The sequence below is a fragment of the Mobula birostris genome, chromosome 10, assembly GCF_030028105.1.
Source record: "Mobula birostris isolate sMobBir1 chromosome 10, sMobBir1.hap1, whole genome shotgun sequence".
Taxonomy (NCBI): domain Eukaryota; kingdom Metazoa; phylum Chordata; class Chondrichthyes; order Myliobatiformes; family Myliobatidae; genus Mobula; species Mobula birostris.
In genome coordinates, this window is record NC_092379.1 from 38,134,661 (window position 1) to 38,152,001 (window position 17,341).

Below are 17,341 nucleotides of genomic sequence, written 5' to 3' on the forward strand. Positions count from 1 at the left end.
CGAGGGGGAGGTGGAGCATTAACGGAAGTTAGGGAAGTCACTGTTCATGCTATCAGGTTGGAGGCTACCCAGTCGGAATATAAGGTGTTGCTCCTCCAACCTGAGTATGGCTTCATCTTTACAGTAGAGGAGGCCATGGATAGACATATCGGAATGGGAATGGGACGTGGAATTAAAATGTGTGGCCACTGGGAAATCCTGCTTTCTCTGGTGGACAGAGCGTAGGTGTTCAGCGAAACGATCTCCCAGTCTGCGTCGGGTCTCACCAATATATAGAAGGCTGCATTGGGAGCACGAGACGCAGTATACCACCCCAGCCGACTCACAGGTGAAGTGTCGCCTCACCTGGAAGGACTGTCTGGGGCCCTGAATGGTGGTAAGGGAGGAAGTGTAAGGGCGTGTGTAGCACTTGTTCCGCTTGCAAGGATAAGTGCCAGGAGGGAGATCGGTGGGGTGGGATGGTGGGGACGAATGGACAAGGGAGTCGCGTAGGGAGCCATCCCTGTGGAAAGCGGAGGGGGAGGGAAAGATGTGCTTAGTGGTGGGATCTCGTTGGAGCTGGCGGAAGTTACAGAGAATTATTTGTTGGACCTGGAGGCTGGTGGGGTGGTAGGTGAAGACAAGGGGAACCCTATCCCTAGTGGGGTGGTGGGAGGACGGGGTGAGAGCAGATGTGCGTGAAATGGCAGAGATGCGTTTGAGAGCAGAGTTGATGGTGGAGGAAGGGAAGCTCCTTTCTTTAAAAAAGGAGGACATCTCCTTCGTCCTGGAATGAAAAGCCTCATCCTGAAAGCAGATGCGGCGGAGATGGAGGATTTGCGAGAAGGGGATGGTATTTTTTCAAGAGACAGGGTGAGAAGAGGAATAGACCAGATAGCTGTGAGAGTCTGTCGGCTTATAGTAGGCATCAGTAGATAAGCTGTCTCTAGAGATAGAGACAGAAAGGTCTAGAAAGGGGAGGGAGGATTCGGAAATGGACCAGGTATTCAAGGACTCGGCAGCTAACCTCAATGAGTATGCCTCAGCTGTCACAGACTTCTTTGGAAATGCACGGAGAACTGTGTGTCTCACAAGACGACCCGGGTATTCCCTAACCGGAAACCATGGATGAATTATGAGGTCAAATCCCTTTTAAAGGCTAGAGCTGCGGCTTTTAGGTCCGGGGATACCAGTGGCTACACAGAATCCAGGCGTGAACTCCGGAAAGCCATTAGGGGCGCCAAGAGGCAATATCGAGCCGAGTTGGAAGCCCAGGTTAACCAAAGGGATGCCAGTAGACTATGGCAGGGTCTAAATGAGATCACTGGGCACAAAGAAAAGGCTGGGAATTTCTTGTGTGATTCTTTCAAGGGTAACATGTTTGAGATGAACATTAAACTTTGAGGGTTTGGGCTAATAGGTTGCAGCAGGTTAGTGAAATATATGGAAGGATATAATGGGATGCATTGAAAGGGCAGGGAGGGGGCAATCCAGTGGATGGATGTACAGAATTTAAGTTGCTGGATGTTAAATGTTTGCAAGCTTCCTGCCCATCTAATCTTTATTTTATCAAATCAGAAAATACTAACAGCTCGGGAACTAATCTATTTCCATTCTCTTGCCCTTGTGCAGTCTGCTTCCTCAGAAGACAGTGCCCCTTCATCAAACGAAGCTGATAGAAAGACTAACACCAGCCCTAGTTTACAGTCATGCCAAGGATCCTGCAGCTCGTCTGACGAATCTGTATCCATGACACAATCAGGTATGAAGTTTCTGACAGCTATGTGTGAGCTTTTCAGTATTTATACTCGGTAGGTACTCACAGAATTCCATGTAAGCACAGCTAACATTACAGCTCAGTACTGATGGGAGAGTCTCAGCAAATCTAGTTGCTCATGAAGGGTTGCAATTGTCCATATCAGCAGAATTGTATTCAGCTGCAAACTGTAATCTCGAGGCCTGGTCTATCACTCCTTTTGACCATTACTATCAAGCTAGGGACCAATGCCAGTTCAGTGGTGAGTATAGAAAGAAGTTTTACAAGTTGCATTGGGTGGATCTGAACTGAATAGAGCTGCTACACAGAACCATCAGCTTGTTAAATGGCAAAAGCAGCATGCAGTAAACAGATGCATCACACACAATGCTGGAGGAACTCAGCAGGCCAGACAGCATTAAAGGAAAAGAGTAAACAATCGATGTTTCAGGCCGAAAACCTTCACGACTGGAACGGAAGGAAGAAGGAGTCAGAAAAAGAAGGTGGGGGAAAGGAAGGAAGAGATACAAGTTGGCAGGTGATAGGTGATACTGGGAGAGATGGAGCGGTTAAAGTAAAGAGCTGGGAAGTTGATTGGTGAAAGGGGTAAAGGGTTAGAGTAGGGGGTATTTGATAGGAGAGGACAGAGGACCATTGAAGAAGGGAAGGAGGAGGAGCCCCAGTGGGAGGTGATGGGCAGGTAAGGAGATGAGGTGAGAGAGGGAAACGAATGGAGAGGAGGAGGAGGCAGTTACTGGAAGTTTGAGAAATTGACGTTTGTGCCATCAGGTTGGAGATCACCCAAACAAAAAATAAGCTCTTTGCCGCTCCAACCTGAGGGTGGCCTCACAGTGACAGGAGACCATGGACTGACATAATGGAATGGAAAGTAGAGTTGGAATGGCTGGCCACCGGAAAATCCCGCTTTTTGTGGCAGATGGAGCGAAGCTGCTTGACAAATGTCTCCCAGTCTGGTCTGATCAATATATAGGAGGCAACACTAGATACTATAGGTGATCCCAACAGACTCACGGGTGAAGTGTCGCCTGGCGTGGAAGGGCTGTTTGAAGCCCTGAATGGTAGTGAGGAAGGAGGTGTAGGGGCAGGTGTGGCCCTTGTTCTGCTTGCAAGGATAAGTGCCAGGAGGGAAATCAGTGGGGAGGGATGAGTGGACAAGGGAGTCGTGTAAGGAGTGATTCCTACGGAAAGATGTGCTTGGTGGTGGGCTCCCTTTGGAGATAGCAGAAGTTGCAGAGAGTTACGTGCGGGATGCAGAGGCTTGTGTGGTGATAGGTGAGGACAAGAGGAACCCTATCCTTCGTGTGGCGGCAGGTGGAAGGGTTCAGGGTGATTTGTGCAATGTGGTTGAGGGCTACGTTGATAGTGGAGGAAAGGAAGCCCTTTTCTTTGAAGAAGGAGGATATCTCAGTTGTTCTGGAATGAAAAGCTTCATTCTGGGAGCAGATGCAGTGGAAATGGAGGAACTGAGGCCAGGGAATGGCATTTTTGCAAGTGATAGGGTGGGAAGATGTCTTGTCCAGAGAGCTGTGAGAGTCAGTGGGTTTGTAAAGAGTATCAGCAGATAAACTGTCTCCAAAGATGGAGACGGGATCGAGAAAGGGGTGAGAGGTGTCAGAAGTGGGCCAGTTGAGGGCAGTGTGGAAATTGGAGAAAGTTGAGGAAATTGATGAGCTCAGCATGGGTGCTGGAAGCAGGACCAATGCAGTTATCTTTGTAGCGTAGGAAGGGTTGTGGAGTGATGCCCGTTTAGGTTCGAAACATGGACTGTTCCACGACTGTTAACTCTCTTCCGTAGCTGTTGCCTAGCCTGCAGAGTTCCTTCAGCATTTTCTGGGTATTACTTTGGATTTCCTATATCTGCAGATTTTCTCATCTTCAATGAAGAGTTCAGCAGTTCCCCAACCAATGGATCTGATCAAAGTTCTGCCACCCTGGATCACACAGTCGTGATGGTGATAGGTTAGCTAACATGAGGACACTTCTCCAGTGAAGATCCCCACCTTCAATTAAACCAGAGCCTGGAATGAACTTTGTGAAACTATATTCAACTCGAAGAACTGAGTGAATGATGCATCTGTGCTTCCTCCCAAAGTCCTCACTGTTATAATGGTAGTTTTCAGCCAAATCAAAGAATGAGCGAGTAGCAGGAACAGCAATAATAATGAAAATGGACAACCTCCGATGTGTCGTGCTTAAAGTTGCACTTCAGAACTAAATGCCTAGCAAGCCAAGCATATCCAGTACAGGTCTGTCAGTGGCAACTACATGTCCCTAGTTACGTTCTATCCACCAAAAACAGAGTATATCCGATCTGGCTAATTACTGTCCAATCATAAAAGTAATGGGAGGTGTCACCAACTGTGCTCTTAAGGGACATTTGCTCTTCAGTAATCTGTTCCCCCATGCCCATTTTGACTTTCCAGGGTCAGAGTTAGTGCAGTATTTACAGGTGATTTGAGTGACTGCCTTTAATGAGGCTGTATTTGACAGGGTGTGGGATTAAATAGCCCGAATCAAATTGAACTCTGGAAATCAACATGAAAACTACACTGGCAAGATTTGTACCACACAAAGGAAAAGGTTTAAAAGCAGTGGTCAGTGAGTTCTAGCTTTGGTTAGTGAAATGTTGCATGTAATCTATTTTGCAGCAAGTGTTTCTCTGCCTATTGATGCAATGCTCACCATTAGCTTCGATTTTTTTAAAAATCTGATTTTATATTTAAATTGTTTCCTGATGTTTCCCTGCTTATGATCTCAATGAGTCCACAACTGTATTTGCTGTTGAGAGTGTGAGCCACGTCTCCAACGAGGCCGTGACTCTGGCCGGTCGGTGTCCGACGAGGTTGGGGCTTTATGTGCGTAATTGGTATTTTGGGGGATATCAGTATTTCTTTCCTTCCCTGTTTGCCCTTCATCTATTGGCTTACTGGGCCAATTAAGAAGACATTTAAGAGTCTATTGCCTTGCTCAGCTGTGTGTTAGTAGTATTCTGAGCTTTAAGAGTGCATTTAGTGAGTTATGGATCTGATTGCACTGTACAGTGACAGCTTTTGATTATATTTACGGGAGAATGGTACCAGGAGGACAGTGTCAAAATCAAAATGCATTTCCTGCCACTGGGGATCTCAGGACATGTGTGATAAACAAAACAAAATCGTATGTGAGAGTTTCCATTTAATTCTGGCAGCTATTAATGCATTGAATCAGGTGGATTTTAATTCGAAATTTAAGCTTCAAGTAGCAATAAATGAATAGAAACTGAGTAAAATTGTTAGTTGATTTCACCCCGCTGAGGTATGTATTTTGAATGATAAATAATTGGTTGAATTGGAAGCTATTACCTATTATAACTTTGATTTGATTGCATCCTGAACAGAGAAAGCATCTGAGCAGAGTGATATCGAGGGCAGGATTCATGCACCTAAAGATGATCTGAGGAAACATAAACCTATTGTAAACAAATTGAAGAAAGGGCAGAAGCTTCGGAAGGAGAGATTGAAGGCACAGGAGGTCAGTCTCATTAACGAACTAAGGGTAAGATTGTCGTCGTACTCACCTTGACTGCCCTGCCAGTCTTTGATTAGGGCAATAAGAACGTTGTATGTATATACTACCCCAAAATCAATTTGCTATCCACAATATTCATTTTTTAATTTGGAAAATTGTTGAGGAAATTCAGTAACACACATCAAAGTTGCTGGTGAATGTTTATGTGTGTTGCTTGAAATCCTAGCATCTGCAGATTTCCTGGTGTTTGAGGAAATTAAGTGCATGATTATTCAAAGGACTTGATCTACCTTTATTCTTTTTGTTTCTGTTCCATTGCTGGAAAATCCTTTATATCACCCTCAACTCATTCTTAAGGCCCTTTGCATTGCTATATTGCTTCTGACTTTCAAAAGTCTTTGAAAAGTATGCAGCATTCAATAGTGCGTTCGGTTGTCTTTCCCCAGTTGCTGCTATTCTCCTGCTTTGTATCTGCTATGTTAAAGCAGCAGGAGGCAATGCTTTCTGAAAGTTTGGGGAAATCTGGATTGTTGCAGTCTTTACAATTTATTTTTTACAGCATTTAGCCAAATTGATTTGCCATCCTCTGAATATTTTCAGTTGTCAGCCTTGATTAATTTACCAACTAAAATTGGATTGATTAAGTTGAAAATGCTTTTGCTGATTTGTTGAGTTTGCAGCCACTGTCTTCGTATGCCGATGGAAAGCTGTTTCCAATATCCTGAGACATATGTGAATTTTGGACTGTACTTCATATTGGTTTCCTTCAGGTTTTGGTGTTTTGTTAATTGTGGCTGGTTGGTGGGTGGGTGAGCTGTAAATATTTTGTGTGTAAGGTGGGGTTGGGGGTTTCGATGTTACTGTCACTGGTCTGTTTTGCAGGCGAGGGGGTCGGGGATTGTTATTGTTTCTTTTCTTTGTCGTACTGATGGTGGGGAGAGTTGGTGTCTTTTCTTTCATCAACTCTCATGGTCTTTCTGTATTTCAGGGCTATCTGGAGAAGACAAGTATCAGAGTTGTACGTGCATACTTTGACAATAAAATGAACCTTTGAACATTTCACCGTTTTCTTTCTCTTGTATTACCAGTCCTGTGACGAATCGATTAAAAGGACTCCAGCAAAACTAAGCAAAGTGTCCAGTTCCACCAAACCACAAATCAAAACCCCTTCCTCCATTGCTGCTGAGAAGCCCAAGGCTAAACCACTTTCTCTACAAAGGTAATGTCACTGGGCAATACAGCCTTAGTTGGAAAAGGACTTCTCAGAATATTGGTAGTATCACTATTTTATAAGTTAAACATAATGGGATGCCTTCTCCCCTATTGAAAGTACTTATTTTTAAATTAGGTTGCACGTGACTGTTGTTCATTTATTTAGCAGACTTCTTTAAAGAGTAGTACAGTATTTTCTACTGAGGAGGTGGAGCATGAAACAATGACAGTGACTTTTGAAATATTATTTCAGTAATTTTGTTTCTCTCTTTTTAGACACTGCTTCACCTGCTGAATATTTTGTCATTCTCTTTACATTTCCAGCATCTGTGATATTTTGATTTCTGTTTTCAAAAAGTTTACTAAATTTCTAGCAGGTTTTCTTTCAAGAGCTGATTGTTCCATCCAGTGACATAATTCATTCTATTCTGCAGTTTAATGATAATCTATGATATTTGCTGTGCTCCTGAGTCTGTGGGATTTGGCTCAGAAATGTTGTGAGTGGCTTGCTGTAACACGCACGGAATCAGGCAGAATTTGTGAAAAGAAAAGCAGTCTGCAATGTCGATCTGCGATCCTTCGTCACTGCAAAATTCCAAAGACAATATGATATTTATCTGCCAAGCTCTTAAGCTCAAAATTAGTTTTCTACTTTTTGTTTTCAGGGCTGAATCTGAAAAGAGCTGGAAATCGCTTCCTGAGGGTGAAGGATCTAATGTGTCATTGAGTTGCTTTGTTAAAAAGGGTACGTCTGCATCTCAAAATGTTCTCTCTGTAAACACCTGAGATGACACATTCCAAAAACACTTGATAAAAGAAAGTTTTTTAAGTTGAAAGTTTACAAGTATAAACACTTTTAAAAATTAGTTGAACAACTAAATTGTGTTTCTAAAAATAAAACCTACCTGCCTATTTCCTAAGCCAAGCTCATAGAACCATAAAAATAAATATGTTGGGAATTGCATCTGTGATGGTCAAGAAAAGAGCTACCCATTCTAATTCCACGTCCTACCTCAGGCTCTGTAGCCCAGTTGATCACAGCGCTTCAGATATTCATTTACTTTTTAAATATGAGGGGAAGTATTTCAGATCCCTCTACCATCCTCTGAGTGAAAATACTTTTAATACTACTAGCAGTTACGATGGACCTCAGTTTTTTTTTAATCCCCCTGTTCAGGAAATAAGCCCTTCTCATTTCTGCCATTTGATCCTCCCAATTTTATACATCTCAAGACTAGAAAACAACCCAAGCTTATCCAATCTTTCCTCCATAGCTACAATTTTCCAGGCTTAACATTATCTCTTGTAAGACCGACCTGGGCTCCCACAATCCAGGCTATTCATATGGTACGGTATTGAAGGATTACTCTACCAATAGAGATGCAATGGTAACCGGAAGCCTGTCTGGTTTTATCAATGTAACAGATAATGTAGTCCTAATTTTAAAAAGAAGTAGGAAGTGTTCTTCCTCCAGTTCTTGCCAATGTTTTTCTGGCAACCGACACTTAGAACATTATCTGGTCTGCAATCTCTCCATCACTTCAATCACTTTCAGTTACTTGGCCCAGATCACTTTATTTTCACTATGGGTTTAGTGTTTATACATTTTCATCCCCTTCCAGGAAGTCCTTAATGTTCTGCTTCTTTCTAGACAACAGACCTCATCAGTTCCCCTTCATCACCATCTTTCCTCACCTGGTAGAACTAGTTCTTACTCTCAAGTTTGACTTAGGTTTCTCCCACTTTCTCCAAACTAAAGGTGAAGCCTCGGACAGTTGCATGGGCCCCAATTAAACATGCCTTTTCAGCAGTTATATGGGACAATCCATGTTTCAAGCCTTCACTAGTAACGCCTTGGCTTCCTGCATATGGCGTGCACGCAGTAGCTTCATTTCGGGTACAGTGAACCAGATGCCCGATATGTTAACTCCACCTGCTCTCCTTGCTGATCTCCAGGGTCCCAAGCTTAAACCTCTCAGGCTGGGGATTGCCCTGCAGGTGATAGGGCATGGTCCTCAATTTCTCAACTCCCAGCATGCCCAGTAACTCGTAGATGAGTCTACTCTCGAAGTCCCATCCCTGGTCACTATGTATCCGCCTGGGGAAGGCCATAATGCATGAAATACTTCTCCCATAACACTTTTGCCACCGTAGTCGCCTTCTGGTCCTTGATAGGAAAAGCCTGAGCATATCCAGTGTAGTGGTCCGTGATGACTAAGACACTGGCCGTGTTGCTGGCATCGGGTTCTATAGACAGGAAATCCATACACACCAGGTCCAGGAGCCCTGCACTCTGCAGGTATGACAGAGGAGCTGCCTGCACAGGCAGTGTCTTCCGGCGTATGCAGCGAATGCACGACTTGCAGTCCTCTTCAACCTCCAACTTCATTCAGGGCAAGAAAAACCATAGGTCTTGTCCACCCCCAAATGTCCAGAATCATCATGAAGTGAACTCAACGCAATGCTCCGATACTTCTCAGGCAGAACCAGCTGGCAAGGCCGAGGTCGGTCCGGGGCTGACATGACCGGTATAAAATTTGGTTCTTTAACTTCAAACGAGGCTATTCTCTCAGTAATGGAGGTACTGAAGCTGGTTTTGTCTTCTCCGCCTGCGCCATATCCCCCTTTCCAAATACATACCAGATAGTGCCAGTGCCCGGATCACCTCACTGAGCAGCTGCCACTCCTCCAGAACTCAATTCCGGCAGCTGCTTGCTCTTCAGAGCAGTCAGGTTACAGTAAACTGGAGGTAGGGCATCATCAGAAGCCCCCAAATGATCCACTGCTCAATCCGCCCTTTCCTTTTCGTCGGCCTTCACGGTGATGGCAAACTGACACATGGCCTTTATAACCCTTATTTTGTTGTGTGGTTAGTAGAGAAACCAAATATAAAAGACAAAGACGCCACTCTTGTTAAAGTTAACAGTTTGTGCACAAAAATCTTTGGAGCTCACGCCTCCGGTGTTCCTCCTCAATGACCTCCGCCGAAACGTTGCCAACCGCTGGACCCTCGAATTCCCGTAGACTCCGTCCGGTGATCACCGAGCACTCCCCGCACTCGTTCTACCTCCTCACTCGCCTCGACCGAAAAACCACAAAAGCTCGGTTCCCAGACAAACAAGATAGAATAATGTGTCTCTCATTTGGTTAGTTCCCTGTTATCTGTAGTTAAAACCCAAATATCGCAGCTACAGAGAAACTATTACATCAGCAGTTAGCATTACAGAGACGCCATTTCATTAGCCTTAGCAGTTAACATTACCAAGAACCCTACATGTGTTAGTTGGTATGTGTTCTAAGACTGGGGCTGTCAGTACATGTGTGATAAACAAAACAAAATGGTATGTGAGAGTTTCCAATTAATTCTGGCAGCTATTACTGCGTTGAATCAGATAGATTTTAATTGGAAACTTAAGCTTCAGGTAGCGATAAATGAATAGAAACTAAGTAAAATTGTTAGTTGATTTCTCCCTGCTGAGGTGTATATTTTGAATGATAAAGAATTGGTTGAATTGGAAGCTACTACCTATTATAACTTTGATTTGATTGCATCCCTAACAGGGACAGCATCTGCCAAGAGATCTAGTGTAGACAAATTGAAGGAAGTGCATGAAAAGTATCAGGAGGAGAGATTGAAGGCACAGGAGGCCAGACTCAGTAAAAAACTAGAGGTAAGATTATTGTTATACCTTCTTACCTTGACTGTCCTGCCAGTCTTTGATTAGGGCAATAAGAAAGTTGTCTGTATATACTACTCCAAAATCAATTTGCTATCCACAATATTCATTGTTTAATTTGGAAAACTGTTGAGGAAATTAAGTATATGGTTATTCAAAGGACTTGATCTAGCTTTATTCTTTTTGTTTCTGTTCCATTGCTGGAAGATCCTTCATATCACCCTCAACTTATTCTTAAGGCCCTTTGCATTGCTATATTGCTTCTGACGTTCACAAGTTTTTGAAAAGTATGTAGCTCATTCCACACTCTCACCACCTTCTGAGTGAAGAAATTCCCCCCTCATGTTCCCCTTAAACCTCTCACCTTTCACTCTTAAACCATGGCCTCTGGTTGTAGTCCCACCCAACCTAAGTGGCAAAAATCTGCTTGCATTTACCCTAGATCCTTCATACCTCTGTCAAATCTCCTCTCAATCTTCTATGTTCCAAGCAATAAGGGCCTAACCTATTCAATCTTCCCTCATAACTTAGGTCCTCCAGTCCTGGCACCATCCTTCTAAACCTTCTCTGTACTCTTTCAACTTTACTGACATCTTTCCTGTGGGTAGGCAGCTGAAAGTGCACATGACACTCCAAATTAGGTCTTACTACTGTCTTATAGAATTTCAACATAACATCCAAACTTACCTTGATTTATGAAGCCCAAGGTGCCAGAAGCTTTCTTCATGACCATATCTACCCATGGCACCACTTTCAGTGAATTATGGTCCTGTATTCATGGAAATGGATGACCAAAGCAGAGGCTCGGCATCTGTAGAAAGAGAAACCATTTAATGACTGGGCTCGGGACTTGTGCTGACGAGAATAATGTTGTGCGGTGCCCAGTGGAGTGGCCAGTAATATCTTTTTTTTTCCAGAATTCTGTTCCGGGTTGGATGGCATTGATCAATTTCATTTCTTTCCTTTCCCCAGTCACGGTTGAACAACATAAAGCAACTGTCCACAATTGCCTTGGCCTTGGGGGTAGAGCATACCCGGAATGAGCTGCTCCCACTTCTGACTGGTAGGTACAAAGCTGCGTGTGGTTGGGCTGCTTCGGTTTGAACAATCGCCTCTCAGAGTCACCTTGCCACTGATTTCTCGTCTAGATGCAGACACCATTTTCGATGAAGACGAGGCACTGCTGGCATTAGCGGAGCAACTAGGGAGCTTCACGGTGCTCGTTGGCGGACCGGAGTATGTTCACTGTTTGCTGGTAAGAGCGGTCGTACATTTACAAAGCACTGCACAAGACAGACACGCGGTTAATGCCATTGAAGTGGTATTACTGTCTTAATAAAGGTTAATTTCCAGAAGGTGATTCTCAAAGCAGCAGGGTTCCACAGGCAATGATAAAGTAAGTGACTTTATAATGAGTCATAGAAAAGTTCAGCACATGTTCCCCTTAAACATTTTACCTTTCACCCTTAACCCATGACCTCTAGCTGCAGTCTCATCCAACCTCAGTGGACAATGACTGCTTGCATTTACCCTATCTAAACCCCTCGTAATCTTGTCTCCTCCTGTCATATCTCTTTGCAATCTTCTATGTTCCAAGATAAAAAGAAGTCCTAACATATTCAATCTTTCCATATAACTCAAGTCCTCCAAACCCGGCAATGGCCCTGTAATCTTTCTTTGTTATGATGGGTTGCATGAATGAGGGGTAAACGGACACATACAGAACCCTCTCTGCTTTTATTGTTTGCAATAAAATCTTTGAGGCAGATGAGGCTTTGTGCCACCCCAACATATTTGTAGGCACGAGAAAGTCTGCAGATGCTGGAAATCCAAATCAACTCTCACAAAACGCTGGAGGAACTCAGCAGCTCAGGCAGCGTCTGTGGAAAAGAGTAAGCGGTCGATGTTTCTGGCCGAGACCCTTCTTCAGGACCTGGTTGAAATATTGGAGGGGTGTATCATTGAGAATTGCTACAGTGAAGTGTAGTTACTCTACCCCTGATCCAGGTTCACCCACGCAGCCTGTTGGAAAACATACACGGACTGATACCGTCCCCCGAACACTGAAACCTCTGCTCTGTATTGACCAAATATACGTTCAACATGAGCCCAACTGGGGGAAACAAAACACAGATTTTAATGCCCAGATGCAATGGTCCTATGCATTAAATATTTATTTAAAATAACATACTTGTATTGTTTTTAAATACCCGTAATGGGGAACAAGATTCTGAAATTAAATAACGAGGGCCTCAGGCTATTACAGGGCATAGATCAAATTGAAATGATTTTCAGTGATCAGTTCATCATAGGACAATTCAGAATTAAAACAATGAAATCAATTTATGAAACCACCAAAGTAGCTCGATCAATGAGGTTTAACCAGGATGCTGCCTGCTTTAGAGGAAGTGCTGCAACTTTATCAGACTCTGGGTGGGCCACGTCTGGAGTATTGCATGCAGTTCTGATTGTCCCACTATAGGAAAGATGTTGGGGCTTTGGGGTCGATGCGGAAGAGGTTCGCCAGAATGTTGCCTGGTTTAGAGGACGTGTGATCATGAGAGCTGGATAAACTTATGTTGTTTTCTCTGAAGCGCTGGAGGCCGAGGGGAGATCTGCTAGAGGTTTGTAAGATTATGAGGAGCATGTGCATAGATTAAGTAAAGAGGAGTATCTGTTTCCCAGGATTTAAATGTCTAATACCAGAGGTATGCATTAAAGGTGAGAGTGGGTAGGTAGGTTCAAGGGGGATGTGAGGGGTAAGTTTTTTTTACCATCAGAGTGGTGGATGCCTGGAATACATTGACTGGTATGATGGTAGAGACTTTTCAGAGACTTTTGGATAGGCGCATGGGTATGAAAAAGATGGAGGGAGATGGACATTGTGTAGGTAGGAGGGATTAGTTCTTGGTGGTTTTTGATTTTCTTTTTAGCTGGTTCAGCACAACATTGTGGGCCGAATGGCCTGTTTCTGTACTTTACTATTCCATGTTTTACTTTATTGATTGCAGTGGTTTCAAATTAGACATTCCAGCGTCAGTATGTTGCGTATAGAGTGTGTACGTTCTTTTGTATTGATACTCCTTTCAAAAATGTTTTCTTTTTGTGTAAAATTACCTGCGAGTACAGGCAGAGAATTCTTAAAGCATTTACGTAAGGAATCCAATTTGCTCATGTGTGGGTGGGGGCTGTATATAAAATATCACAAACTTTTAGCAGTGTTTCTTGAAGAACGCTGAGATGGCGTGGCTTTGTATTATAGAAAATAGCAATTCAGAAACGTTTTCTCGGAGCCCCTGTGATGCCTGCAATTCTAAACTGAAACGTGGGCACAGTTGTTGTTTGAATAGTTATATAAGATATAGGTGCAGAGTTAGGCTATTTGGCCCATCGATCCATTTTCCCCTCTCAGCCCCAATCTCCTGCCTTCTCCCTGTATCCTTCCATGCTGCGATTAATCAAGAGTCTTATCAATTTGTCTTTCAATCATGGCTGATCCTTTTTTCGCCTCCTCTGCCCCACTCCCCAGTCTTCTCCCAGTAACCTTTGATGCCATGAACCTATCAAGAACCTATCAATCTCTGCCTTAAATATACCCAATGTCTTGATCTCCACAGCCACCTGTGGCACAGAATTCCACATACTCACCACCCTCTGGCTAAAGAAATTCCTCATCATTTTCATTCTAAAAGCATATCCCTCTATTCTGGGGCTGTGCCCTCTAGCCTTAGACTCCCCTGCCATAGGAAACATCCTCTCCACATCCACTCTATTCAGACCTTCCAACATTTGATAGGTTTCAATGAGGTCTCTTCTCATTCTTCTGAACTCCAGCGAGTACAGGCCCAGAGCCATCAAAGGCTCCTCACGTGACAAGCCTTTCATTCCCAGTATTATTTTTGTGAATCTCCTTGAAACTCTGCACACTGTCAGCACCTCCTTTCTTAGATGAGGGGCCCAAATCTCCTCATAATACTCTAAATGATACCTCACCAATACATTATAAAACCTTAACATTACATCCCTGCTTTTATATTCTAGTCCTCTCGAAATGACTGCTAACATTGCATTTGCCTTCCTCAGCCTGCAAGTTAACCTTTAGTGAATGCTGCACGAGGACTCCCAAGTCCCTTTGCACCTCGGATTCTTGAATTTTCTCCCAATTTAGAAAGTAGTTTACACTTTTATTTCTTCTAACAAAGTGGATGACCATGGACTTCCCTCAAACTTTGGCAAAATTATTCTGACAGGCAGCTTCATGTTTATTTGCATATTAAAACCTCATAGGATGAACAATTATTGGTACTTAATTTGAAGATGAAATAGTAATTACTGGTAATTAGGAATGTGTCAGTGTAATTTCCATTTAATATTAGTACAGAGTTTTCTGGTTAGGAACCTTGGGAATTTCTGTGATTGAGAAAATATGTCCTTTGATTTATACAGTTTTTGGTAGTTTGTGTTTTGTCCTCCAGCACGGCTCTATATTCTTCTGCCTTTAAATGTTTCTCTGTCTCATTTTCTTTATGAGAATTCCTAATTCTCAGCAATGTAAGAATTTATCTTAAAGATTGTTTCTAAATATTGTGTTTCTTAGAAGTAGAGTAAAAAGAAGATGTGTTTCAGTTTAATTCTTTCCCACTAATCAGCCTCCCTTGGAGAACCTGGCAACGGTGGAAAAATCGGTAGTACGAAATAAAGCCATCGATTCACTGCGAGCCATCTCCCACGAGCACTCTCCTGCAGACCTAGAAGTCCACTTTGTGCCACTGGTCAAGCGCCTGACTTGTGGTGACTGGTTCACGTCCAGGACTTCGGCATGCAGCCTTTTCAGTGTCTGCTACCCTCGGGTATCCAGCTGTGTAAAGACCGAGCTGCGTCAGTAAGTACTTTCCTCCCTTGGAATGCTGGAGATGAACATGATTGAAGTTGGCTAGGAATATTACAGTATTATTGTAGAAAATCTACATCCTGTAGTATCGCTCATTATGTACTGTGTCGTATGGTGTGGGCGATCGTGGGTCTTTCCGTGGACAGGATTGTTCTTGGCGAAGTTTTCTACACAAGTGGTTTGCCATTGCCTTCTTTCTGGGCAGCGTCTGTCTTTACAAGACGGGTGACCCCCAGCCCATTATCAATACGCTTCCGAGACTGTCTGCCTGGTGTCAGTGTCAGGAGTTGACATCTGCACCTGCTGCTCATACAACCGTCCACCACCTGCTCCCACGGCTTCACGTAGTCCTGATCGGGGAGGCTAAGCGGGTGCTACACCTTGCCCTAGGGTGACCTGCAGGCTAGTGGAGGGAAGGAGTGCCTTACACCTCCTTTGGCAGGGACGTATTTCCTTCCTGCCACCCAATTTCGGTATAATTTGGTTTTATTGGCGATAACATGCTACCACCATGGTGGACGGGACCTTGTTTTAACTGAGTGGGTAGAAGTTTCTAGTTTAGAGAATAATCAGCCCCAAAATAGCACAGAAAGTGTGGCATTTTTGTTTTTAATGACATAAACTGAAGGTTTTTTGTGTGTTTTTAGTGAGGAAGGAGCAAAAGCCGAGGTGCATCATAGTCGAGTGGTGCTCATCGCTTACTCTCGGCTGTGGGGTTGAAGTGGCCTTGTCATTTACAAAGGCGTGCTCTTTTTGAGAGCCGTGTCTTGTCAAGCCTGTTGCTCTGCTTCAGGGCCATTTTGATTAATCTGGCGCGCAGAGGATTTCACTTGTTCGGAGGTGTTTGAGTTTTGTCGGACGAGAAGGTTGCTTTGGTAACTGTGTGCCCCTGCAGTCCACAACCAATGGCTCTGTTCTGCTCCAAGTGCAGGAGTCCCACATCTGGGGTTCACTTCCAGCCGCTTTACTCCCTGAATTAAAATTTTTTGTGGCGTCATTTGTGTAAACTTTCAGATACAGTCAGTTGTTTCAGAAAAAGAGAGGGCTGTATGGTGGGGAAATTCTAGGCAGCTTCTAGAGTAGGTTACGTGGTCAGCACAACATTGTGGGCTGAAGGGTCTGTAATGTGCAGTAAATTTCTATATTCTGTTGCTATCTTGAAGTATTTCTCAGGATAAAATCTGAATACCACAAATATTGGATTTTTGGGTGGTGTGGTGGAGATGCGTCTCTACCAAAGGAGGTGTAAGGCTTCCTTCTGCTGGTCTGCAGGCCACCCTTGGGCAAGGTGTAGCTCCTGCTTCGATACCATCGACCCCTCCCGACCGCCCCCGCCCCGATCAGGGTCAGGTGAAGCCATGGGGTCAGGTGGTGGATGAGCAGCCGGTGCAGATCACAAGTCCCGGTTATGCGACACCTGACGCCAGGTAGACAGTTTCTGAAGTGCATTGATAATGGGCTGGGGGTCACCCACCTTGTAAAGACACACACTGCCCAGAAGGCGGAAATGACAAACCACTTCTGTAGAAAACTTTACGGAGAACAATCAGGGTCATGGAAAGACCGTGACCACCCATAGCATATGACACAGCACATAATGATGATGGGTTTAGCAAAATATTTTAGTAGCTTCTGATTTAGAAACATTAATTGCAAAAATGTCAATTTTTAGTGCTTGTATTTCTGCTTGCGAATTGTTAAGTTCTGCATCAATGGGCGACTACTCCTATGTGACCTTTAATTTTATTTTTTCTGCAGACTTTTCCACAGCTTGTGCTCAGATGACACACCAGTGGTCCGCCAGGCAGCAGCATCAAAGTTGGGTGAATTTGCAAAGGTTGTGGAGCTGGAGTTTTTGAAAAGTGACATTATACCCCTCTTCACTTCCCTGGCTTCTGATGAGCAGGTATGTAGTTGTAGAGCAGATACTGGGGTGGCAGCAGGAAGTCGAATTGAAGTGGGTGGCCATTGGGATACCCCGGCTGTCGCAGCGGAACCAGAGAAGGTGCTCGTTGAAGAAGCCGCCCCCCCAACCCCATCTGTGTTGGTCCTCCGATGTCGAGGAGGCCACGGCAGGAGCTCCAGATACAGCGAATAGCCCCGAGAGGAAAGCACCGCTTCGCCTGCAAGAACTGTTTGCAGCCCTGAACGGAGGCAAATGGGCGAGTGTAGACCTTGTCTTGCTTTCGGGGAGAGCGACAAGGATGAATGAGTGGCGTGGAACCCTGAAGGGTGGGGTGGGGAAAGTGGGGTGTGATTAGTGGCAGAGGCCCCTTGCAGATAGCGGAGGATTGAGAT

At 44.1% G+C, this 17,341-nt stretch overlaps 1 protein-coding gene across 1 annotated transcript in view; it reads left to right on the top strand.

The window, feature by feature from the left end:
- Window positions 1-17,341, top strand: part of LOC140203598 (serine/threonine-protein phosphatase 2A 65 kDa regulatory subunit A beta isoform-like) — an 88,254-nt gene that overhangs the window by 26,959 nt on the left and 43,954 nt on the right. The window contains exons 4-8 of the mRNA XM_072269646.1: window positions 5,133-5,290; window positions 11,125-11,215; window positions 11,307-11,407; window positions 14,802-15,034; window positions 16,802-16,949. Of these exons, the coding sequence (XP_072125747.1) occupies window positions 5,133-5,290; window positions 11,125-11,215; window positions 11,307-11,407; window positions 14,802-15,034; window positions 16,802-16,949 (731 nt within the window). The remainder of the gene's footprint in view (window positions 1-5,132; window positions 5,291-11,124; window positions 11,216-11,306; window positions 11,408-14,801; window positions 15,035-16,801; window positions 16,950-17,341) is intronic.